A 23542-nucleotide genomic window follows, 5' to 3' on the forward strand; every position below is an offset into this window, starting at 1 on the left:
AAGAAAGTTCCTATTCTAATGACGTTCTCTCTCGAAACGTGTCCTTGAAACCGGTTCTCCTCGCCGTGAACCGCGGCATTTTTCGCGAGGATAACAGGATTCTCGATCGCGATCATCTATCAACGTCCTCGTGAAAACATCCGTCTCCGTTTCAATCGTGTATCTCGTACAAGTTTCCATAAATCTTCCTGTAAATCTTTGGTAAAATCAAAATCTGACAAACATAGTTGATGGAAAAATTTAAAACACTAAGAATTGATTGTAAGAGTATTGTTCAAGTTCGAGTTATGATAATTCCTTAAAACAGTGAAAGCACAAAGTATCAGGTGTCGCAGATGAAGTGGCCAGATCATTAATAAATATTTCAGTTTATAGCTTTCTTAAATGTCCGAATATTGAAAAGCAATGTCAATAATTAAATTAATAAGGACATATTTTGCATATGTTTTATGTACATATTACTAGATAAATATATTGCTTCACTTAATTTACATTCACATTATGCGCATACTGTGCGAGTTTGTAGTTTAAAATTTTTTATAAATCCTGAGAAATCTGTAGTTCAGTTATAATAAGTCTCCTTTGTCTGAAACTTTATTTTTTGAACTTTGAACTTAACGTCCGAACATATTATATTACTGCAATGGAATACCTGCTAATTAACATTTCAATATTAAGAATCCTCCATTCTCTATTACAATGAAAATCTTTAATTCATCATTGTTAATGATTTCTTGATTCATTTTCTCCTGACTTTACTCGTCACCAGAGAAGCACGGTATAACATAGATCCCCATTCAATTGTCCAAATCGACCATTTCATACACAACGATCTAATATCTCCTAAAAGAATACATGAAATTTATCGCTCGACAACTAAAATGAACCCATGAACCCATGAACAATACTCCTGCAAAGCACTTGATGGTAATGAAATGAATGCCACTGCTTCTATCGAAGGCTTCTAGAGAAAACAGCTCTGACGAAGGCTCCGTCGTCCGCTCCGCGAGCCCCGAAATGAGTTTCTGAAAATGTCCTCGGACCTGTGCCTCGATCTCCATCTGGCAAGTCTCCATTGCTTTGTAGATGGTGGCGTTCTGCCGGCGTAGCTGGATCAACAGAAGCACCAGCTCCTCGTGGGTCCTGCCGAGGAGTTCGCCAGCGGAAACGCGAACCAGCCCGTGGGTTCCTGGTTGTGGCAGCTTGCAGCCACCCTCTGCTCGCTGGGAGCTGACGTTGCTCTGTCGAGGCATGCAATCTTTCGTTAGCGATCGCGCGTACGACGAAAAAAAAAAAAAGAAAAAAAATACCACTGGCCCTCGTTGGCCTTTCGTTGGCGAACAATTCGGTGTGAACTCGCGGAACCTTGAATCTAGCGTGTAACCGCCGCTCCCTCGGCGACGACTCGTCTCGATAACCGGCCGTCTGTCTCTCTTCGCGACCGACGAGATCGATCGAGCTCTGAAAAAGGTTCTATACGCGCAACGAACCTGCGGTTCAACGATGCTCCGAGCGGGTATCTATGCTTGAGGAAACTTGCCGCGTGACTTGTTGTGACAAGGCGATGGAAATGTAAAACTGTCTTGCGTATTTGCTCGTACAGAGGTGGGTAGGTTGTTGGTCGACTGCGGATCTTTCTGTTCGCTCTTAGAAATAAATATGAAATGGAGCCTGGGGCAAAAAAAGTGTTTTTATATACTCTCTATTCAATGAATTTGAATTGCATCTCAAACCTCCTTGGCACGAGGCAACAACTTTACACAATTGAGAGCAAGTGAGAGCGTATGTATACTTTTTTGTAACGTGTGTTTTATAATAATGATAATTCATATTACGGGTGCATGTGGTATATTTTTGAAGCTCAATCAAAATATTATTAATTTAGGTATGATACGCAGAAATGCAATGTATGGATTTGATAGCTATCGACTTCTCGTAAAAATTCGCAATCTGGTTATTAGGCTTAGAAACGTTACTGAAAATCTAATATTCTTCATGTCGATTCACTTACGATCTCAATTAATGAATATATAAAAAGTTGAACGATAAAAGATATCGATTGACAAAATAGGGAAATCGTTGTATTGAAAATAATTAATCGATGCGTGAATTGTACGAACGATTTCTCTACATTTTTGATATTGTAGAATATCTAGTATCGGCTAAAAGTTTGATATATGAAACAAATAGATCTTTTAATATCAACAGCTGTCGTACGGCATAACCAAAAAAATATATAGACATAAAAAAATATTAAACTAATTCAATAAAAGTGCATCAAAATTTTTTTGGCCGGTGTTTGTATAAAAAGTTGACGAAATTGAAAAAGTTGACATCGTCTAACAATAATCTACGCACCTCTGTAATTTGGTGAGATGGTTGAAATGCCGAATTTTAGATGAAGAATGAAAGCAAAAGATGTGTGTGTTATAATTTTCAAAATGAAAATTGTGCATTTGAGTCAAGTTTCTTTTTAGACCACCATCGTGTTCAATATTTGTGCGTTTCACGATGTTTCTCTATCTTTTTCTGTTTTTTTTTCTTTTTACACCGAATTATTTCACCGTGTAAACGTCAAATCGAAAGAATCTTTTGACGTCTATGTTGATACATGGTTAAGAAGCGTTTCGGTATGTGATTGGCATGGAAAGAATGAAAAAAAGAGTAGAAAAGAAAAGGTGTGAAATATTGGCCATCGAGTAAATTCGTTTCGTCGATCGAATGCTGGGTGCAGAAAAATAAAGTTGCTTAACGTTAGAAATCATAAAATAAATGGTGCTTGACTGATACTGAAACAAAGAACGATAGCGAACCTAAGCTTAAAAAATCGACGCGTGTTACCAAAGTCTACGAGTTCATTCTACGAACGTATCTACCTACTAAAACACGATAACTGAATGCGTAAATTTGTTGCATCAATATTTATCAACTGCCAACTACAAATACAAATGACAGATAATCAATTGAAAACTTCAATGTAAGAAGGAGCTGTGCCATAAAATTACATTGTTTTATTAATTTTGGTATCCTTCGATATCTAGCTATTATCATTATCATGATCATTAACATGTGAAACTTTTTAACAGTTACTGAACTGCTTTAAAAATATACGTATTTTCTTTCCATATATATTTTATACGTATTTTTCTTTCCAAAAAAGATATGTATTTTGGAATGGAAAAAGAAAATAAAAAAAAACATATATTTTCTTTTCATACATATTTCATACATGTGTATTTTTAAGAAAGCTATGTGTAGTTTGAAATAAAAACAGGAAAGCATGTTACGTGTACCTTTAAAAAAAGATACGTATTTTGAAATTGAAAAGGAAACACATCTTTTTTATGCAATTAAGTTCTATAATGGTCCTTGGCAAACGAATATTTTTAATGGATATTGAACTGTATAAAAATGATATGTATTGGGATCCTTGAGTGACCCCACTTGCTGTGCCAAGAGCTAATGTTGGAGTACCATTTTTAGACGAAATCAATATCCTCGTACAATTTTGTAAGAAACACGAATATATATTTCAATTACACGTATCATTTCAAAACTAGTATCGTAAATAAAATATTTATAATACATTTATATAAAACATTTACTTAAGACAGTCACTTCTTCTGGAATCTTAATAAAAAATGACCAGAAAAAGAAGAAAGAAAATGGAAAAAATAAAAGGACAAAAGTCTCAGTTACGAAAACTGAGTCAAGCTATGTTGCGGTATTACTTTTTGTAAAAGCCATGACATCTTACAACGCAGCTATTGTGGCATAGCTCTTTCTTATACTGGACCCCACAATTATATTGTTATAGTTTTCTCAATTGAAGGGTAACTTATCAATCGCTGGCGCTTAAAATATCACAGATCTAAATATTGTAGAATTATATTCAGCCTCTATCTTTCCACGAAAGTGACATTTTCCGTGCACGAATAACCGTAAACGAATAGGTCAACATTGGAATTAATCAGAGTAGAACCGCTAGAACGATGAATTCGTAATTTTCCATAAAAGTTTCACAGATTTATGGATTTGAATGATTCTTCCTAATATATATATAGAATTTTATGTTTTTAAATTTTCCTCTATTCCTCTATTTCCTATGACAAATTTCATAGATTTACAATGATTTTTAGAGATTTGAACAATTGCCTATCAAATATAAATTATAAATAAAAACTTGCTGTATTCTCCATTATATTGTAAACTACCTCCTAGCGTTTCAATTTCTCCGGCACAGGCTTTCTATTGTTCAACGTTAACCTTACTCAACCAAAAAGGAAACTTTCCCCTATTCCTCGGACTTTCATTTCGCCGGCACAAGTTTCACACTTGAACGAGCAGTTTCGGTGTCAAAAGAGAGTAGTTCAAGATTAACCAAAAAGAGAAGTTCGCAGAAAGCGGAGAGACCACTATCCTCGGAAACGACCGCAAACCTCCATTCAAAATCACCTCGCTCTAAATCACATCGCGACACGACATACCATACAACGTTTGCACAAACTCGCTCCGTAGACGCAGAATCTCCAATCTGTCTCTCTCTCTCCGTTCAAATCGATCTGCGTGAAACTACCGAAACACAGGACGATCCCGCAAACGATCCTCGTACCTGTTTCAAGAGATCCTGCTGGCAGCTTCCATCGGAACTGTTTCTCTCTCCTTTCTATAGGGCTCAACGATGGAAACGAAGCTTAGAAACACCGGTAGGCGAAGCACCGAGAGGCGTTATTCGAGGAAGTTTCATATCGACAGGGCGTATATTGCTAACACACGCGAAACGAGCACAATGGAGAGCGTAGCGAGAGCGTCGCGAAGGTGGAAGGAAGACTTTGGAAGACTGGCGTCATGCCCGGTCTCTGATCGACTCGCCTGTTCACCGACTCCTACAGTACCCGGCATGCACCGTGGTTCCTTGCTCGGCTTGTCGAGCTATCGTTTTGTATGTTTTGCCTGAGATCTGGCTGGCTTCGCCTCGACCACGCGAGCCTATGTTCCCTCGGTTAAAGCGGCCTTTATAACTGGAGGAGATCTGATTATAATGTTCCCCTTAAATACTCGGTTTTTAATACGCTGGCGTTGTGCAACTGTTGCGAGAGAAATTTTAATATACATATATGTATGTTTTGTCATTTATTTTATTCTCTTCGATTGAGATTGGCAAGGAAATTCAATCGAACTGAGAATTCCCTGAATTATTGTAGCTGTCAATGTCCAACGATACGAGTTACGAGTTGAACAATTTTGTTGGTAACAAATTTTTCTTCTCTTTCGTATAGTCTCAATTAAACAGCAGTTTGCTCGAATGGACATTCAGATTGGCATAATTTTTAGTCACGGATAACATGATTTTTTGGTCGTTTGATTACCGTCTTCACCGGGGCAGCATATACTCTTTACAAGTATAAATATTCCGCACATCTTCATTTAGCTTCGTCATCAATAACTTGGCATTATCCTTAAAATAATACAGATGTTGCTTGAGGCAAGGAGAATGATCGAAGTCCGTACTGCTCGAAATAATTGAGAGATCGTGTTGCTGAACGAGGTTTAAAATAGTTCTGCCAAGATAATAGAGGTAGAAGAGAATGGTTTAGAAATGACTTAGTGAAGGTAGCAGAAATATTTTTGTAGCTCGGAAAATATTCTTGCTATATTTGGTTGTTCTCGATTGATAGGTGCAGGCAGCTATTCTAATCAGAAAATGAGTGTGTTTCAATATCGTCAGAGTTTCGTGAACAAAACCTACATGCACACAGACAGTGAATAACGTTTACTCGTTCTAATTTTACATTTAGAAATTGAAATAGACGGTGGATGATGAAATTCAAACATATAAAGTTTTATAAATGTAAAATATATACTACGCATTCTATTAAGATCGACATACAGTAGCTCATTCTTACGTGTACATCAAATACTGCGTTATATAAAATATTTTGAAATTTCATTAACGTCAAAATAAGAATCGTTTAATTGTGATTACACTGATAAAATTCGAAACAAATTTGAAAAAGTATACGTTGCAAACACGAATATCTATCTTAATCCATTATTTCATTTACGATTGTTTTCAATCAATTTTCAACATTAACTTTTATTGTTTGTAAAGAGAAATTCAATGTAATTGTTTGTAAAGGAAATTTCAATGATTCGCTTAATCCAATATAAATATATAAATTCGTAGACCGATTATAATATAATAGATTTTTATAATTGTATGGAATTTAAATAAATTTAGATATCTTTAATATTACCTGGTCTTTAATGGATTAAGTTTAATATTTAAATAAGTATTAAAAATGAATGAATGAGGAATTAAGGAATATTTTCTGTGGAATATTTTTCGATTCACTTCAAACTTAACCAATATAATCACGATATTGCAGTGTTAATAAAATTTCAAAATATTTTATACAAAACACACAATATGTCCACAGAGAGGTTTTCATAAATGTTTAAATATTTTCGCGAGCAACTTCATATTTGGAGAGATGCTGCGACCATTTTTCAGCTGACACTGTAACTAGCTCATGTTCTCTTCTCCTATCTTCAACTTCGCTCAGAGTATTCGTGTTTCGCCAAGTATGTTGAAAGCGAGAGAAAGAGAGAGAGAGAGAGAGAGAGAGAGAGAGAGAGAGAGAGAAGACGCGCGAAGACGCTTTTAAAACTTCTTTCACGCGATTACACGCACGTAGTTATATTGTGAACCGTTTCACAGGCAACCGAGATTTTCGATTCTTCCCCGGGAAACTCGAAAAACTCCTCGACTTTCAAACCTTCGTAGCCATCGAGATTAAGACCGTCTACAGACTCGGGACTTCTAAGTTTCCCAGGGTCTTCTTAGGGAGCTTTCAACGGTTCAAAGAATCGTCATCCGGCTGATATCGTCGTTTTCGAGTATCCTTGGCTTTTGCAACGATCTTATTTCGTCGTAACGGCTACTTTCAGCGGGAAACTCGCGGGAAACTTCCACTCCAAGGAAAAACGCCAGCCTTTTATCCTCGAAACTGTTTAAATAAACATTGATAACCACGTTTATTGAAACGGCGTTGCAATTTCCTCCGATTGCTCGAACATTCGGTTTATATCCTTCCGAATATCGTTTAGGGGCGGGGATCATTCTGTGTGATCCAGAATAGGCGAAGTTTCATGAGTGAATCCAGACAAAGGATTTCGATATTTGCATTTGCGAATGTAAATAAGCTGAATAAAGAAATGGAAATCTAATAGAACCTAATAGAATTAGTTTCAACTGCTAAATATTATAATAAATATTCTACTTTGGATGTTTTATACATCTATTCTATTATATCGCATTGTGCGCGCGTTTGAACATTAAAAAGAATTTCCCACATAATGCATAAAAATTTATTTTATCTATATTTTGTATACTTCTTCAATTTTCCATTTGCCATAAATACATGAAAATTCGAATGAAAGTTTGTTTGAGATTACCCACGAGGAAAATTACCTACGCGAAACGATCACTTAATTAATCAAAAAAAAAAAAAAAAAAAGCAAACTAACCTGACTGAATTAACCCAGTTGAAATCTATTTCCGAATGATCTCCATTAACTTTGAATCCTCCGCGCCGAGTTATTGAAATCCCGAACGAACTTCGCAAACAGTTCCCAAACAAAATGGCGCAAAACGTTGGCGAAAGCGATGGCGAACTTCCAATACTACGTTTGCCGTTCCAGCTCCGCGGGACTCGTTCGAAATATTCTGCGAGCTGCATTAACACAACGTCGAAAACGTGGAGAACAAAAGACTGGAATCTCCAAAGGCTCGAATTTAATTAAGCTCGAACGTCTCCGAGTCCTTTCCGTTGCGCATCGATCGAGAGAGCGGATCGAAACAAAGAAACTCCGCCCGAAGTGTTTAACGAACGATATAATGCTTGTCCCAACACTCCATTCAAAGCGAGCCACCGTTGTGCAGGTAGCTTAAAGTCTGTCTGCAGTTCCCTGGCACGGTGCCCTTGCTGACCACTGCTGACCGTATGCAGGATCGACCCTGGCCCTCGGTTTTCTTAATCTTCTTTCTTTCTCATCCCTCTTGGTCTGCCCTCGCTGTTCCTCCCTCTCTTTATCTTCTTCTTCTTCTTCTTCTTCTTCTTCTTCTTCTTCTTCTTCTTCTGTTTTCTTCTTTCTTTTTACATCTCTCGTCCTTTTCACTTTGAAGGAGATACGTGAACCACTCAATCACTCCTTCTCTTTTTCATTCTTTCTTTCTCTCTTTCTCTCTTTGCATGGATGTAAGAGCGGCGCACGAATGTCGTTACTTCCTCGCTGGACCGTGTCTTGCAGCCTCCAAATAAAGAGGCGATTCAAGAGAGAGCCAGTTCTCTTTCTTGTTTGCTTCCATTCGTACTCTCAGCACCAGAGTGGTTGAAACGAACAAATTTTATGGAGTGATTCCGTGAATTTGCAATTATATTGTCGTATTCTTTCAGAGCTTTTTCCTTCTTATACGTGTGTGTCATGTACGTGTGACGATTTCGTTATGAATTTTTATTGAAATATCACATATTTACAATGGTGAATTTTTAGAAATTGAATGATTTTTATGTATGGATAATAAAACAATATCTTTTTCTATTTTTTTACACTTTCATTTTTCCGAATCATCGGTATCTTTCTTTTTTAGTGTTGTTCTCCATAAAGACGGCCAGAATGATCAAGCTGATTATTGATTGGTAATTTTATAGAGTCACGATGACTTTTAATCATTTCCCTTTCTTTTCATTCAAAAAGCACAGGATGTACAAGTTCATACACGTATTTCATACATTTCTATAGAATGATAATTGATAATTAATTTCCGATAAGAATCCATCTCTGCGAGATTTAGCCACGTTTACTTTACTTCGCTTTCAAAGTTTCAGAAATCAACGTGTTCAGCGTGCACAAACAATTGGAGGCTTCAAAGCAGACAATTTTAACAAGTTAAAGCACAACTTCGTCGTGCCAATATTTGCGGAAAAAAGGCCAGGTAACGCCAGTCGAGTGGAATACTAACTTCGTCCAAGAAAGAAAACCCGTGTGGCGGTGGCTGCCACGAAACGACAACGATTTACGTAATACGTGCTAAGCGGAAGTTTTTCAGAATAGTAAAACGGCAAATCTCCGGTAGAATGGAAACGCGACGGGACGTAAGAAGACCATTTTACGAACCGAGCGAACACGAACGGATCTCCTCTTGCATGCCTCGTTCAAATAATACATTACATTCGTAGTAATGCATGAATAACGATGTATTAGAAAAATGACGATTTGAATTAAACGTTAATTTATTTATAGCTGGATGTATTGGAAATGTATCAAATTTTACTTGAATAAAATTTCATAACGAAAAGAAATCTGGCTTGATTTTTAGATGATCATGTATCAGACTATTTTATAATCTTATTTCACTTGAATAATCGAATGAGACTCGACTAAGACATTCTGTAGAAGTAATTTTATTCAGTCGAACTTCATACTGAATAAAATTACTAAACTAAACTCTGTGTCATTCCAAAAATAACAATTTTACTCTTTCTTCTTGGAAGAGAAATTCGCGAAACGTGGATGTTTCTTTCTGCGAAAGGGAGTATGTACATTGCATCCGAATCGCTAACTAAATGCATACTAAATGCAAACGTTACGCTTGCTCGTTCGATCAACGAGTCGAATTTATAACGTTGTTATCACGGTTATTATTATAGTAGGATTTCAAAGGGGTAAACTGCTATGGTAAACTATAGATTAGCAGAAACCCTGTGATAAACTCGCGAACTGTAGTCAATGAGATTACCTTTCGGCAGAATGACAGAGATTACCGGCGACGCTCAAATTGCACTGATCGCTTCTCTTGGCAAGCGAATCGATTGAAAAATGATATAGTTAGAGAAGTTTAACGAAGGTTGTAGCGTTTCACGAGTAAAAGGGGAGAGCGAATTATTTCGGCATTATTCTTGAAATGCAGCAAAGAGCATTACTGAACCAATAATTATAGAATTAATTCACGTAAATTATGTTTCATTGCTGTTGACCCTTTTGTTGAACCAAAAGTCAGAAATTTTGCAAGTTTATTTACAAAAGGGAACGACTGTAGTTATTTACTTCAATTTAAAATTCGGAAACCAAGAATTGTTATCGACATATTATTTTCTATTGATATTACTGTTATCGTTATTATGTCATTTGGCATTACTATAATGGCGCATTGAAGATGTAAATATTTTGAAAATAAATATTTGAACTTGTATATGAACGTGTAACTTTCTAATTGTAGTAATATTATATTAGGAACATCGTGCACAATTTTCTCAAGTAGTATTTCACCTGCCTGTATCAAGAAATATCCATTTCGTTTCATGTGATACTGAGTAAACTTGCTGTTATATCTTAATGTCAACAGTATTATTGCTAGTCCGAGTCAACTTATTTAAATCTGAATTATAATAAATTCCTATTGTGACAAGGAAACACTTGTAAAACTACACATATCTTAATATTAATTCCATAAGAATGAATTTATATTATATAAAAACCTGTGATGTTACTACTTCAGTCGTGCTCTTCACTGTCTATCAATTCGTCGCGTCATTTTCATCAATAAGAATATTCCATTAGTCGATAAACTCGCAACAGACCTCTCACACATAATCACGTTGGGGGTGGGACGAAGTATTAATTGCAATCGATGAAATTTCCACAGACGAGCACTCCACAGTCCCTGGCTCCGACAATGACACACGTACGCGATAAAAGATCTCCGACCTTCTCTGTTCCTCCCGTTCGTCTATGCTAATGAATTTCTGGGGCTGCGCTAATGAAAATGCTTGGAAACTCGGCATCAAACAGACGCGGTTGAATCGTTCTATCCGATGGCTGCGCGGTGGTCGGACACTGGCCGGAACCGATGGGCTGGATTCCTCGCGCAAAGGGAAACGTGTACGCGTACATTCGCGTGTTTCAATGGCTTTCAGCGGGTCCTTCGAGCGCGCCGATTGTCCTCTTCAGGGTCCGGGCTTTAGGAATTTTGCTGCTTCGCGCGACAATGTATAAAGAGCTTAGAAACCAAACAAGCTAGTCTCCATTAAAAATTGATTTCTATCGTACAAACAGATTCTTTTTTAATTAAAATCTTCAGCCGATGGAACAATTTAATTATAATGTCATAATGATTGTGTTATAACGATCAAACTGTTCCGCTGTCTAACAAAAGTGAATCAAACTGATTGGTTTCTGAGTCTTCCATTATTTCGCCATTTTTTCAATGAGAAGATCTTACAGTGACGTTTTAAAAGCCACGATGTCAAATGTGAAAGTGGCTAATGAAAATTCACGAGTTAATGAAAAATAATCACACAGACTATATATTTATACTTTGCCAATTTCCTTTTAAGAGAAGCTTTCACAATGCTATGATACTAAACTCCCTTCAGAATGTTCCGTTTCGAGTGCGTTCCACATCATCCACACGATGATCGGATGTTTTTCAGCCACCGATCTAAATTCCTGACACGAGATATCCGAGGTGAAAGAAAAACTTCGGTCCGCTGCTTTTCAAAGAGCATCTCTTTCACTATCAGTAGGTATCGTCGGCTAACTTTCCCGATATGGCGACACCATGGCCCTTGAGTGATAATTTATCGTGATTCACGTGTCCTCGATTGGAAACGTCAACTTCGAACGTGCCCCTTTGAAAGCAATTTGGAACTTTGCTGGTAGCTCGGCCCGCACGTTTCTAATTGCTCCAATTGCAAAAAGTTCCTCCGGATCTTGTGTACCGAGCAATGTTGAATCGAGTTGTAATTATGTTTGCAATTACGTTTTGTTCTGTACGAACATACTACAATAGTTGTTCAATTCTACTACAATTTTTACGAGGTCTTTTCCTTTTTTCTCACTTTTGTATAAGAATATTTTTCAAAGAACGTATATTGAAGAATATACTTGTTTCGAACTATCCAACGATTCAAGCAATGATTTCGATATATGTTTTTCTGGAAATTTTTTAAAGAGAGAGGAAATAAGTAATAGCACAAGGTCGACTCGAGGATTGTGGCAAGGTTGATTTTCTTCATCTATTATATTATATACTGAATATTTACTAAATGTATAGAATTTTAAAAACGAAAATATAGAAATAATTTGCTCTTGCATACATTTTTGATCTAATCTAAAAAAAAATTAATACACTCGCGGGCAGACTTAAGAACAACTAAATTTTCGATGAAAAGTAAACCAATATATTTAAACTGTGAACATAGTGAATGATAAAATTATGGAATAATCATCCCGAACTCATTTTATAAATTACAAAGCCTTTGCTTCCAGAGTTCCAGAGTTAATTTTTTCCAAGAAAAAAAGTGACAATTCTTTTGGTTCTTGCACCATGTTGAGAGTAAAAACACGAAGATGGGTTTTCATTTTGAAAATTTTACAAATTCAAAAGAAAAAAAAAAAAGCAACATCACAGGCGCTGAAAAATTTTCTTTCTCTTAGGAAAGAAGAATTACCATGGATTCGAAGATTGTGCCTACGTATACATAAGATATAAGAGATGATACAATTTTTTTTACAAAAAGGATCGTATCAAATTGACACAAGAGCCGAACGAGGGTTGAAATATCGTACAATCAGTACTCGAAGGATCCTAATTAAACTAATGACTCTTAACTTCAGTGCGGCAGTATACCTGCTGTATCGAGTACCAGCTACAAAGTCTAATGCCCTAAAGGACCATCGATCTACGTGTCTTCACGTTGGTCGACTAACCAAAGGCGATAACGTGTCAGACCACAGTCGCGCGTAAAGTGAAACTTTAACACCGCCAGCGTGAGACGACGATGATGTTTCGATAACGTTTTGCTATAAACTACAACGTTATGTTTTCACATTATCCGCCTATGGTTGTACTGGAAGCATGTTCGGACGAAGAAATAAAAGTATCTTAAAATAAACACAAACGGTTATATTGCGCGAATAAATATTATTCGATGTTGTTTGTACTCGGTTCGTACGAGGTCGTTCGAATAAATTTGATTTTTCGCTCGGTTTTTCATGCTACAATCTACGAAAGTTACATCTGTCAAACAGATTTCAGACAGAGTACGTCTGTAATTTCAATTTTGAGAATTTAATTAAAAGAATTTCTTTAGTTCCGGAAAGAAAACCGTTTCGAGAATTATTCAATTCATTTATAGACTGCTGGCAAGTATAAAATACATCGAAGACACTATAAACGAAATAAGATAAGTATTTTTCAAACATCTTACACCTCTCTAATATTCCAAATGTTAAGCGAAAAAGTTGCAAAAGTTCTTTACCCACTCGAGGGATTAACAATTATCCTATTACGAAATACTATATAAATATTACGATCCACGATAAATCCCGAATATTCAGAATAAAAAGTATTCTAATACTTCTGAACGGATCGGTCCACACGTTCGAAGCAATTCGAGGTGGTTGATAACGCGAGAAACGAACTACGTTCGCAATTAAAACGAGCGTTCTCGCGCGTAGCGGGCGTAGACGCCGCAAAATCGTCAGCTCGCCGTGGGCAACGTTTTAATTAATTCAACTAATGGAATTTACATGCTGGGACGATAATGCTGGACTACTGCAACACTCGGCGGGGGGACAGAGCTCGGAACAAATCGTATACGTGCTTGCTTGCTTGCTTGCTTGCTTTGTCGCGTGACACTAATGGCGTGTACCGGCGTGAAATGTAAAGAAACGGTGTTATACAATTACGTGGAGAGAGCGGGGAGAGAGGAACAAAGGTGCGAAAGAAAGAAATAAGCGGCTAATCAGTCGAAGCCGTGTGTCGTTACGTTGAGACTCCTTTCTCTTTCCATGCTTCGCCATGCCAATCAAAACTCGAAGATTTCGCCGTCAGCCAAACTTTCTTTCACTCACCCTCTTGTGCAGCAACTCGTTGCACTCCCATACGCTGCGTTGGTTCTGCCTGACGGCTGTGCCTCCTCCGCGGTCCACCTCACGTCCGATCGGGCTCACCATTTTCCTTTCGACTGCGAACAAACGAGAAAACCATCAGGCGACTTGGAGTGGACGAAGATTTTCATTCAGTAAAAGGGGGTTACGTAGATTAGAGGAACCCTTGAACAGTGTCTGACAGAGTGTACGTGCCGTGTGAAAAGAAAATACTTCATACGTAATGTTGAATTCGTCATAGCAATATAATTAAATTAATCAATTAACTGACAAGGAGCTTGTACTAATAAGTAAGCGTTAGTTGAAATTAATTAATTGTAATTTTATTGTAACTTAACTGAAATTTTGAAGTAAGATGAGCTTGTTTTCCGTTTGATTACCCCAGTTAATGTAAGGGTTACTATAGTAATTTATATTGTGCTATTAGAATTTAAGTTGTTTAATTTCATTTTGTGATTCAATTTTAATTTTCACAGTCCATTATTTTTCTACGACATGTAAACGTAAAAATAAGACCCAGGTGCATTTAGGGAGATAATGTCTACATATAGAGTAACAATGATATTTATCAACTCCGTACGATTTGTTAGCAAAGAAAATATCTTGTATGGTTGTACACCAACGATAAGAGACCAGATAAAGAGACTTTCTCTTTAATCGTACGAACGATCATGTACTTCCGAAGTTGATCGGATAGAAATGCAGAAAGCAGCGCTTAATAGCCGCAGCACTGACCTAGACAAGAATTTGGTACGAGGCAAATATTGGCTCGATATCGCTTAAACGCTATTCGGACTCCGAGCCATTCTCGTTAATGTTTGTCCGATAATGTATTCGCCTGGATGTTAGCCGCGATATTACGCTATAAGTATTACAACGTATTCGATGTAATATGCATGTGTATGCTGAGACGAGATTCTGCATTAATAACGCGGCGAAACTTTTTCCCACGATCGAGTTTCTATCTTCTTTTAAACATTTTTCTAAATAGAACGGCGAAGACCAACAATTTACGGTAAGTCTGTTCAGCTTTTTATATTCCGACCCTCGTTCTTTCAACTTTTAACACGACGGTTAAAAGACGAATACAGAGAATGAGAAGGTAGATAGTTAAACTTGCAAATTCTTTTATTAACAAACTACCAAACGGAATTTCCATTCAATTTCGTATAATCTACTTTCAGATATATTGTATATCAATTTCATACCGTGATCTTACACGTTTTATATATATTTTACAAGAAAGACGTGTCAAGAAGATTAATTAATTTCAAATAAATGAAGGAAGGATTTTGATGATAAATTTGTACGTTTGTTAGTTATAATTAGATTTGATAATGTTTCCTATGTTTGTTTAAAGTGAACTCATAAATAAATTACCATCTATTTACAATTATCGTATGAATTACATTAAGGTGAATAAAACGAACAAGATCTTCGACAAATAATTTATATTCCACGTATCCCGCATTATAAAAATCGAATACGATTACTCCATACTGAAAATAATTTCCAACGTTCTAAAATTCTAGCTACGTTTATTATAATTTCATCAAATATCTAGCGAGTTACGAGGATAGATAGGATTCTATAATTCCTCGCGCCGCTTTGTACACCGACACTGGCTTTTTCTATTCCCCGAGAATACCAGAATAATTAATCCTAGCACGTCAAGCTCGCAGTTCTTACTTCAACCGAAATCCACGCTCTTTCCGAAGAGTTCGCAAACACTGTACTCGCTTCCCGATATTAATTCTTCACGCGACTCAACCGTGGGGATTAACCCTTCTTTCGTAGTTGCAGATTACCTTTTTCCACGCTCACCCCTGTTTCGAATCGAACGACGATTGCGTGTGAACCTTCGAAAGGATCTCGAATATAATTTAATGGATATTCGAAGGATATTCGCGCGAAGAGAAACGAATGTTCGGAGGAAGGGTAAATTTCACCGTCATGACGGGTGAATGAACTTGTTGGACGTTCCGCTGGCCGCGATAAGCGTTGAAGATTAGGCTTAGGGACTGATTCAATGGGTGTTTGTGTTTGAACGTGCCGGAGAAATGTACTAAGACACCGAGAGAAAGCGTGCACAGTAGTTTAAAGAGGGATTGCTCTTCGAAGATTAAAGAGTTTAGTCGAATACATACGAAGAGAATTACGGTTCAAAGGAGTATCGAGAAATTTTCAACTCGAGCAAATTTGAACGCTTAACCCTCTCTAGTGTATAATTTGAAATTTACGTTTTGCTTTCCGCGAATTAGCTGATAATTTCCTTCTTCTCTAAGTAAATGTAAAACGAAATTTTGATTAGGGAGGGTTCACGTAGAAATGCGAATATTAAAGTTATCGATCTCTAGAACCAATTACAAATGACTGGGGGATGTTTATTAAATTCCTGTTAAATTTCTATTCATAAAAATATAAAGAAAATAAAAGTGCATAAAAATATAAAATATAAAATATAAAAATGCTAAGTATCTGTGTAATATATAAATATTATCTCGCTTAATTATCTTGATCTATAAATAACTATCTATAAAGAATAGAGTGTGTATTTCCTTACTTGGACTATGAACTCGTATGTCGCTATCGCTAGGACTGGAAACTCGATGGTCGTTCAAGGAAACAGCCCTCAAAGCCGCGACCGGATTCATCAATCGTTGAGTATGGCCACTTGGAGACGTTAACCTGATGTCCTTTCCGTCGTTGTTATTCAACCTGCAATTGTAATAATGCAATTGTTAATATTAAATAACGTTTTATTTTATTTGTCTCTTTACTCGCCAAATTTTCATTAATTATTCAAGTTACTATTTCTTTATTTCGAGCAATATTTCTGTGTGAGAGGGAATACAAATATTCTTATTTCTATGGGAGATCTTCTTGTAGCTACATAATTCAACTTTAACATCGTGTATTACTTTCATTCCGTATCGTAGCTGGATGATAATTAATGACTGAATGTAAGAGAATGTAGCGAAACAAAGATCTTGGCAAAGAATGAGATAACAATGGGACGAAAGAATTTTATACCTAATTGAATTACTCAAATTTCTGTATTCGAACATTTTTCTCATAATAGCATTAGTGAAACTTGAAAATTTTTTATAAAATGTTCGAATATTTTCGCGAGTCTCTGTATTTTTATTTTCAAACCTGAAAGTACATTTTCGTACTCGCAAACGTTACGGCGAACTGAAGATTCTTTCAAATTTCGCATTTCAATTCTTAAGCCACCGAAAAATGTTCCACGAACGAATGCTCGGAATAGTTTTACGAACGAACAGAGGGGAATTGCTGACGCCGTTCGAAAGCGTACGCTAGTTGCACGCTCGTGCTTCTTACGTATCCACGGCATGAAACAGCCGAGAAAAATGTGTCACCGGGGGAATTTCAATGCCGACCTGGTGCTTTTCGCCAAGAATGCTCGTTGATCGTAAGTAGTTTTCGTATGTAGTTTCATGGCAGAATTTTCGTGCTCGCGGAAACATTTGAAAAGTCCTTTTGCAATATGATGAGCATAACAGAGAGCACGCAGAAGAACATAAGAGCATCTGTCGGTTTTTATTTCGATTCTTGTTCGATCTTTAAAGAATAATTTTATCTATTTCCACTATTTAACTCACGTTACGTTAATGTTACATTCGTTTGTACTTATTATAAATTATCTACTCAAATTTTTCTTTCATTCTCTTTCGAATCGCCATATTTTCCAAGCGAGAACCTAATCGTTCCAAAAATATCTCCAAAAATATGTCAGACTACTAGGATTGTGCAAATGTAAATGCATTTTACAGAGTTTTCTCTCTCGTTTAGTATAATATATTTTTATTATAATTTCTATCATGTAGTCCTCATATTTTCAATTCCATTTTATAGTAGAATTAATTTTGACCACATTTTTGACAGCATACACTATGAAATTTTGTTCAAAAAATCGTACTAAAAATGAGCAATGTTTCAAATAATATCTTATCTAACAAAAAATATTTAACATTTCCTCATTTTAACGCGAACTAGAATAACAGAATTTCACTAAATATCTGATATTTTACGTGTTTTTCGTTTAAAGATTGGAAAAATTAAATAACATTTATATGTGTTGAGTAATACATCGGAGAAATTCAGACGTAAAAAAAAAAAAAAAAGGGGGGGGAGGGAAAGTTTTTGATACGATATAGAACACACAGTTATTATTGATACATTTCACAAAAAAAAAAAAAATCATTAGAATCTCTTTCGCTGAATCAATTTACCAATCTCTAAAGTTTCCATGAAGAATATGACATATTGATCATTTTGATCTAGTGTCGAGTAACACCTATATTAGCAAAACGTTATTACTTACACGGAAGATCCGGTTCCAACGTCGCCGCTGCTGGCTGCTCGTAATAACTGCGAATTAGTCATGTCGTTCTCCGATTGCCTGATCGATTGAGGAGTGGACTGATGAATCGGCAAGGGTTGCCTGTGCGTGGCGTTGCTCCTTGGCAGTGGAAGGGTAGACACAGTCGGCGGTGGTGGTTGTGTTTGCGTCCTCTGAGCCAGCTGCGAGGTGCTGACAGCTCTTGGAGGAAGTGGATCCCTTCCTATCACCGAGCCGGAACCGGACGCTGCGAACAAAATATTGCTCGTGATAAAATGCACGACCCCTCTCAACCTCTGGACATTTCATCCGAAAGTATTTTGTATTTTTTGTTTTTTTATTTTTTACCCTGAATGTTGTTTCACGCGATTGAGGAGATCAGAGTACAGGGTATTAGAGAGGGTTGCTTTATTGGAAATTAAGTTAGAAAATAAAGTTACATCGAACGTAAAAAAAATAGGAAAAATACCGGTCCAAGAATTATACAATTATCTACAGTTATGGTTTAATCAAATATTGTCAATAGGATTTTATTCGAACAATTTTTGTGGTATAATAAATACACGTATTAAGGGTACACTCAACAATTTGTATATTAAATTTGTCATTAAACTTATAATTAATAATTTATTTATTAAAGACGATGCAATAATTCATCGTGATATAAAAAGTTCGATTTAGATCACGAAGACATAATGACGGGAATACATTAAGGGAATATCTTTCGAATTTTCTTTATAAAAGAATAAAATTTTAATAGTAGATTAATTGAAATAACTGCAATGTTGTTCTTAAATGGGTTATTTACATTTAAATTGCGCTTATTTTATATTTATACAGATAGACTTTTTGCTAAAATAGATTAAAAAGTTCCTCGCTCATTTTAGAGATCTCATTTCAAATACGATATTTATAAAAAAAACGTAAATATAATTATGTTGTACAGTGATATTAAAGAGCAGTGCCATTTTTCTGGCAGTTCTCCTCATAACGGTGATTATGAACGAGAAACGACTTAGCGGTTAGTAGACAATAACGGTTTCGATATTTACGATCCGAAGTGTTACGCAGCAGCCAATCTTCACTTCTCGGAAAAAGCGATGCAATCGCGAGACTTTCACCCTAGGAATTTCCTGCCTGCACTTTACACTCATCGCGCCTTTATTTATCGAGCCACGCTTCAAGAGGAACGTTCGTCTATACAACCGCGGCATGAATATTTATAAGTTCTCAGGAATATCGATTCGCAAACAATTTCCAACTAGAAGTTGGAAGAATTATTCCCCAGCGCAGTAGTAACAAGATCACTGTTCTTCGACCTCGATCAACCTAAGCCAACAGTCTTCTACTTAAATTCACTAAAATTCGAAATTTGTTTTGAAAATAATTTCTCTAATTTCGGGAAAAGAAAAAAAAAAAAAGAAATGCACCGAGCAATTAACCAGTAGTTTGTCGCACGGCAACAGATCGGGCGTATATTAACCGAATGCAATTTGGGAAAGTCTAATCGTTTCACGATAGTCACGAGCGGCTGTCGTCTGTACTCGCAACATTTGCACGTATCACATCTGGATTCGACTCGTATGCAATTTCAATTACACAGTTCTAATAATTGGAGGGACGGCCGATCGGCGAAGGACCGTTTCGATCTCAATTTTAGTGGATTCTGGACGGCCAAACGACTCGAACGGTTATGGTAAATTGATCTGCGCGAACATAAAGGCCGTGCAGTTGCGTTGGTCAATTGGGAGTTACACACGAATCTCGTGGACCTTGTGTGCTTGATGTCATTAAGGATTAAAATATAACGGAGGAACGAAACGGAGTTTCACAGAAATCTACATCGCGTCTGTTGAATTTTAAATGTTCTTCAGAGAAAGAAGGATTTTGAACTAACTAATTTGTTGCACGAAATTGAACAACGATAAAATTATATAAACTTGATAGTTTATGCAATTGGAGTTTATACGGTAGAAGTTCATTAATTTTTTTCTAGCTAGTGATTTATTTCGTTCATTTCGTTTATTCGTTTGGAACACTGGAATTATCAAACACGTTGAATATGATTTAAAGATTCTTCTTTTTTTTTTACAATTGCTGAAAAGATACTTTTGTCAAAATTAATATTGATTTCTGTTTAAACAGAGACAATTATATATATAGAATATTTTTGCTAAAGAACCTAAACAAACTTAAACAAACAAGATAATTATAATTCTGCTAATAACAGGAACACATTTTGTACGCCTTGATATACTCGTGGTAATTATTATAAGAAACATCGTTTCCTGGTTATGACAAGAATACAGAAAAATATGTCAAACTGAGGATTAAGGGGTTGGACGAGGATTAAAGGGTTGAGAATACAATCTCTTTCATTATCAACAGAGTACTATATTACCATTGTTACTCTGCGTGCTGTTTTGCATACGCTGGATGCATATTTTCAATCTATTCGTCTCCACTGAAATATGAACAGGGAAAGAGCAGGAAATGCTAAAACGAAGGGGGAAAAAGAAAGAAGCGGAACACGTTGGCGCATCCGCGTACTGAAACCCGAGCCCTCGGTGGTCTCGATCGAATTTGAAATTCCAAAGCGCTTCGGCGCGGAGAACGCGACGACAGGCCAAGTAATTGAATCCAGCGGCGCTATTTTTACGAACAACGGGCGTCTGTTAACGCGAACGATGCGGCGAATTCTCCGTGAAAATACGACGGCATTCGAACGGGGAGAGCAGGAAAAGTGGAACGCGAAAAATGTCCCCCGGCCTCGCTGGTGCACCGCTGGTCCCACGTTTCCATTAGTATTATCCAATAATCACCATGGAATGTGCGACAAATTAATTTTTTTCAACGGGTCGGTGGTTCGTAGCAACCTTGCGAAGATGAATTCGCGAGTGTGCCACTTTTTCGTTGCGGAACAGAAATAAGCAGACTTGACGCGTCATCTCTGATTTGAACGCGAATTGGTGTTGCGCCGGATGGTTTTGTGTTACTATGATCGAACTGTTTATTCGCTAGGTAAAACGAGTATCCTGTAACGCTATAACGGGGATTAAACGATCATTTTGTTCGAGGGGAGAGGAAAAAAATGAACGGATGAAAGTGAGTCGTGTGAGAAAATGGTAACGAGAGTCGTCTAGAAGGAGTAACATCCATTTTGAAATAACAACAACACGTTAAAATATTTTAAAACACGTTCCTTATCTGTGTATATATTTGTGTGTCTTGTTTTATTATTTATGTGTATATATTTGCGCATTCATTAATATATACTGTGCATTTATTAATCTCTTGTAGCGCCAGCCGTTATGCTTGCTATTGTTTGAAAGAAAAGACAAATTATAATTCTTGTGATGTCAATTCGAACTTTTGATTTCTTTGTAAAACTAGGAGGCACTCCTATACAATATTACCAGTCCTTGCTCTAACGGAATTGAGACAAAAATTTAGAGTACCTACTTTACATTGCGAATCAGAGACCTTAAAAAGAAATCTAGAACCACCCATAAAATATATCGTCACCTTTCTCTCTACGTACATAAACTCTCGTACAGCTCTCTCCACGAATGCTTCATTTGTCGTAAACGACCTCGTAAGAATCCCGACCGTTTCATAAAATGACAGTATTAATTTTTCCTCCTGTCATCTCCCGAGTTCTTTCCCGAGCTCGTAATTCTTTAGCTCATTCTCCTCGATTTTTCTTCCCCCCGCCCCTGAAAAAATCCTCTAGTTCTCGAATCTCGGCGAAAATCTGTTCGCTGGTGCACAGGCTCGCGATTGTCGTCAATTAACGTCGATCTTTGTATAATGAATAATGAAGGACTATGGTTTACTTTCCCCAATTATTCGATTAACGATGATATCGACTAATTGTAAGTAAACGCTATGACTCGATGTGCACGAGATCAATCCCCTGAAAATCACCTCAAATTGACAAAATGGTCCCAGACTGACAAACTGACGAGATCGAGATCTGTCTGCTCGCGAACCTATTTTATCCAACTTGGCTAGCAAATCATTTTTAAACATAGGTTAATTTAATTGTCCGGAGGACTCAACCTTCGATTTTCTTCAATGATAACCAAAAACAGGCACGTGGATCAACGACGTTTCTTTCTTCAGAACTGAAAGAAGGACAAGTCTTATTAACCTTGGCCATGAATCATAGAGCTCGAAGTCGCCGAATAGCGCCAAATCAAATTAGCACGTGTACATACGTAACGTTGAAATTCCAAAACGGCGCTCGGCGTCGGATCGGGTCGCGGCATGAGGAACGCGTGTAAAGAGAGAACTCGGGCGCGAGCCGTCGGAGGACATAATTGAATCTCACGGTGGCGAGCTGTTAGCGGTGACGCGCGGCCATAATGAGCGGCCTGATGTTTTGCGGACATGGGAACGGCACGGGACGAAATAGAACGGAACCACCGGCCGCCTGAGGGGAATTACCGCAGGAACCGCCTCGTTTCGGTACAGACGGGAGCCGGAGACACACGGGAAGGGACAATTTATCGTGTACAATTAACTCGGCCTCTGAAACCAGGCCATCCGCGCGTACACGCTTACGTAAGGAGCGGGCCCTATAATCTGGACACGATCGTCTGGTACTTACACTTAAAGAGAAAAGAAAAAGCAATAAGTACTGAACAACAAGATCAGTTTCTTTCAGAACTAAAATATATTAACATTTAACATTTACGAACAGAGAACAATTCTAGTATACGCTCTACTTTGTCACGTCCAGCGAGAGAGAATTTGAAAATAATGAATTTTTTTACAATGAGAAAATGAAGATTCCATTTTATCCGTAATTTTGTGTTTGAATATATATAGTATTCGTAAACAAATTTTGAAGAAAATGGAGAAACTTGTCGAAAATATCGCTCTTTTAATAAATATTGTTTAAACAAAGATTTTTTTTGCAAAGGTTGAATTTGTCGCTAATTTCATCAATTTACACAAAAAACGGCATCTTCATTATGTTCCGAGATATTTGATAAAATTTATTTCGCATCTCCAACTTTGAGAGCAGTTCTCACCCTCTCGACTATTGTCAATAAAAAAAAAGTACGGGTCGAATATTTTTTTGAAAACTACATCCATGCCAAATTTCATCAAACTCGGCGATCCCGACTTTGGTATGTTTCCTTGTTAGTGACGATCACTTGAATCTCGATTTAAAGATCTACGTGATTTTGATATGTCACGAAAACTTGACAA

General features: G+C 36.9%; 1 protein-coding gene across 1 annotated transcript in view; it reads right to left on the reverse strand.

The window, feature by feature from the left end:
- Positions 1-632: 632 nt before the first annotated feature.
- Positions 633-23542, reverse strand: part of LOC122537201 — a 76611-nt gene continuing 53701 nt past the window's right edge. Inside the window, exons 8-11 of the mRNA XM_043670214.1 lie at positions 18305-18569; positions 16520-16674; positions 13921-14033; positions 633-1241 (exon numbers count right to left, since the gene is read on the reverse strand). Coding sequence (XP_043526149.1) covers positions 834-1241; positions 13921-14033; positions 16520-16674; positions 18305-18569 — 941 coding nt within the window. The 3' untranslated portion in view covers positions 633-833. The remainder of the gene's footprint in view (positions 1242-13920; positions 14034-16519; positions 16675-18304; positions 18570-23542) is intronic.

This window comes from Frieseomelitta varia, unplaced genomic scaffold (assembly GCF_011392965.1).
Source record: "Frieseomelitta varia isolate USP_RPSP 00005682 unplaced genomic scaffold, Fvar_1.2 scaffold_891, whole genome shotgun sequence".
Taxonomy (NCBI): Eukaryota; Metazoa; Arthropoda; class Insecta; order Hymenoptera; family Apidae; genus Frieseomelitta; species Frieseomelitta varia.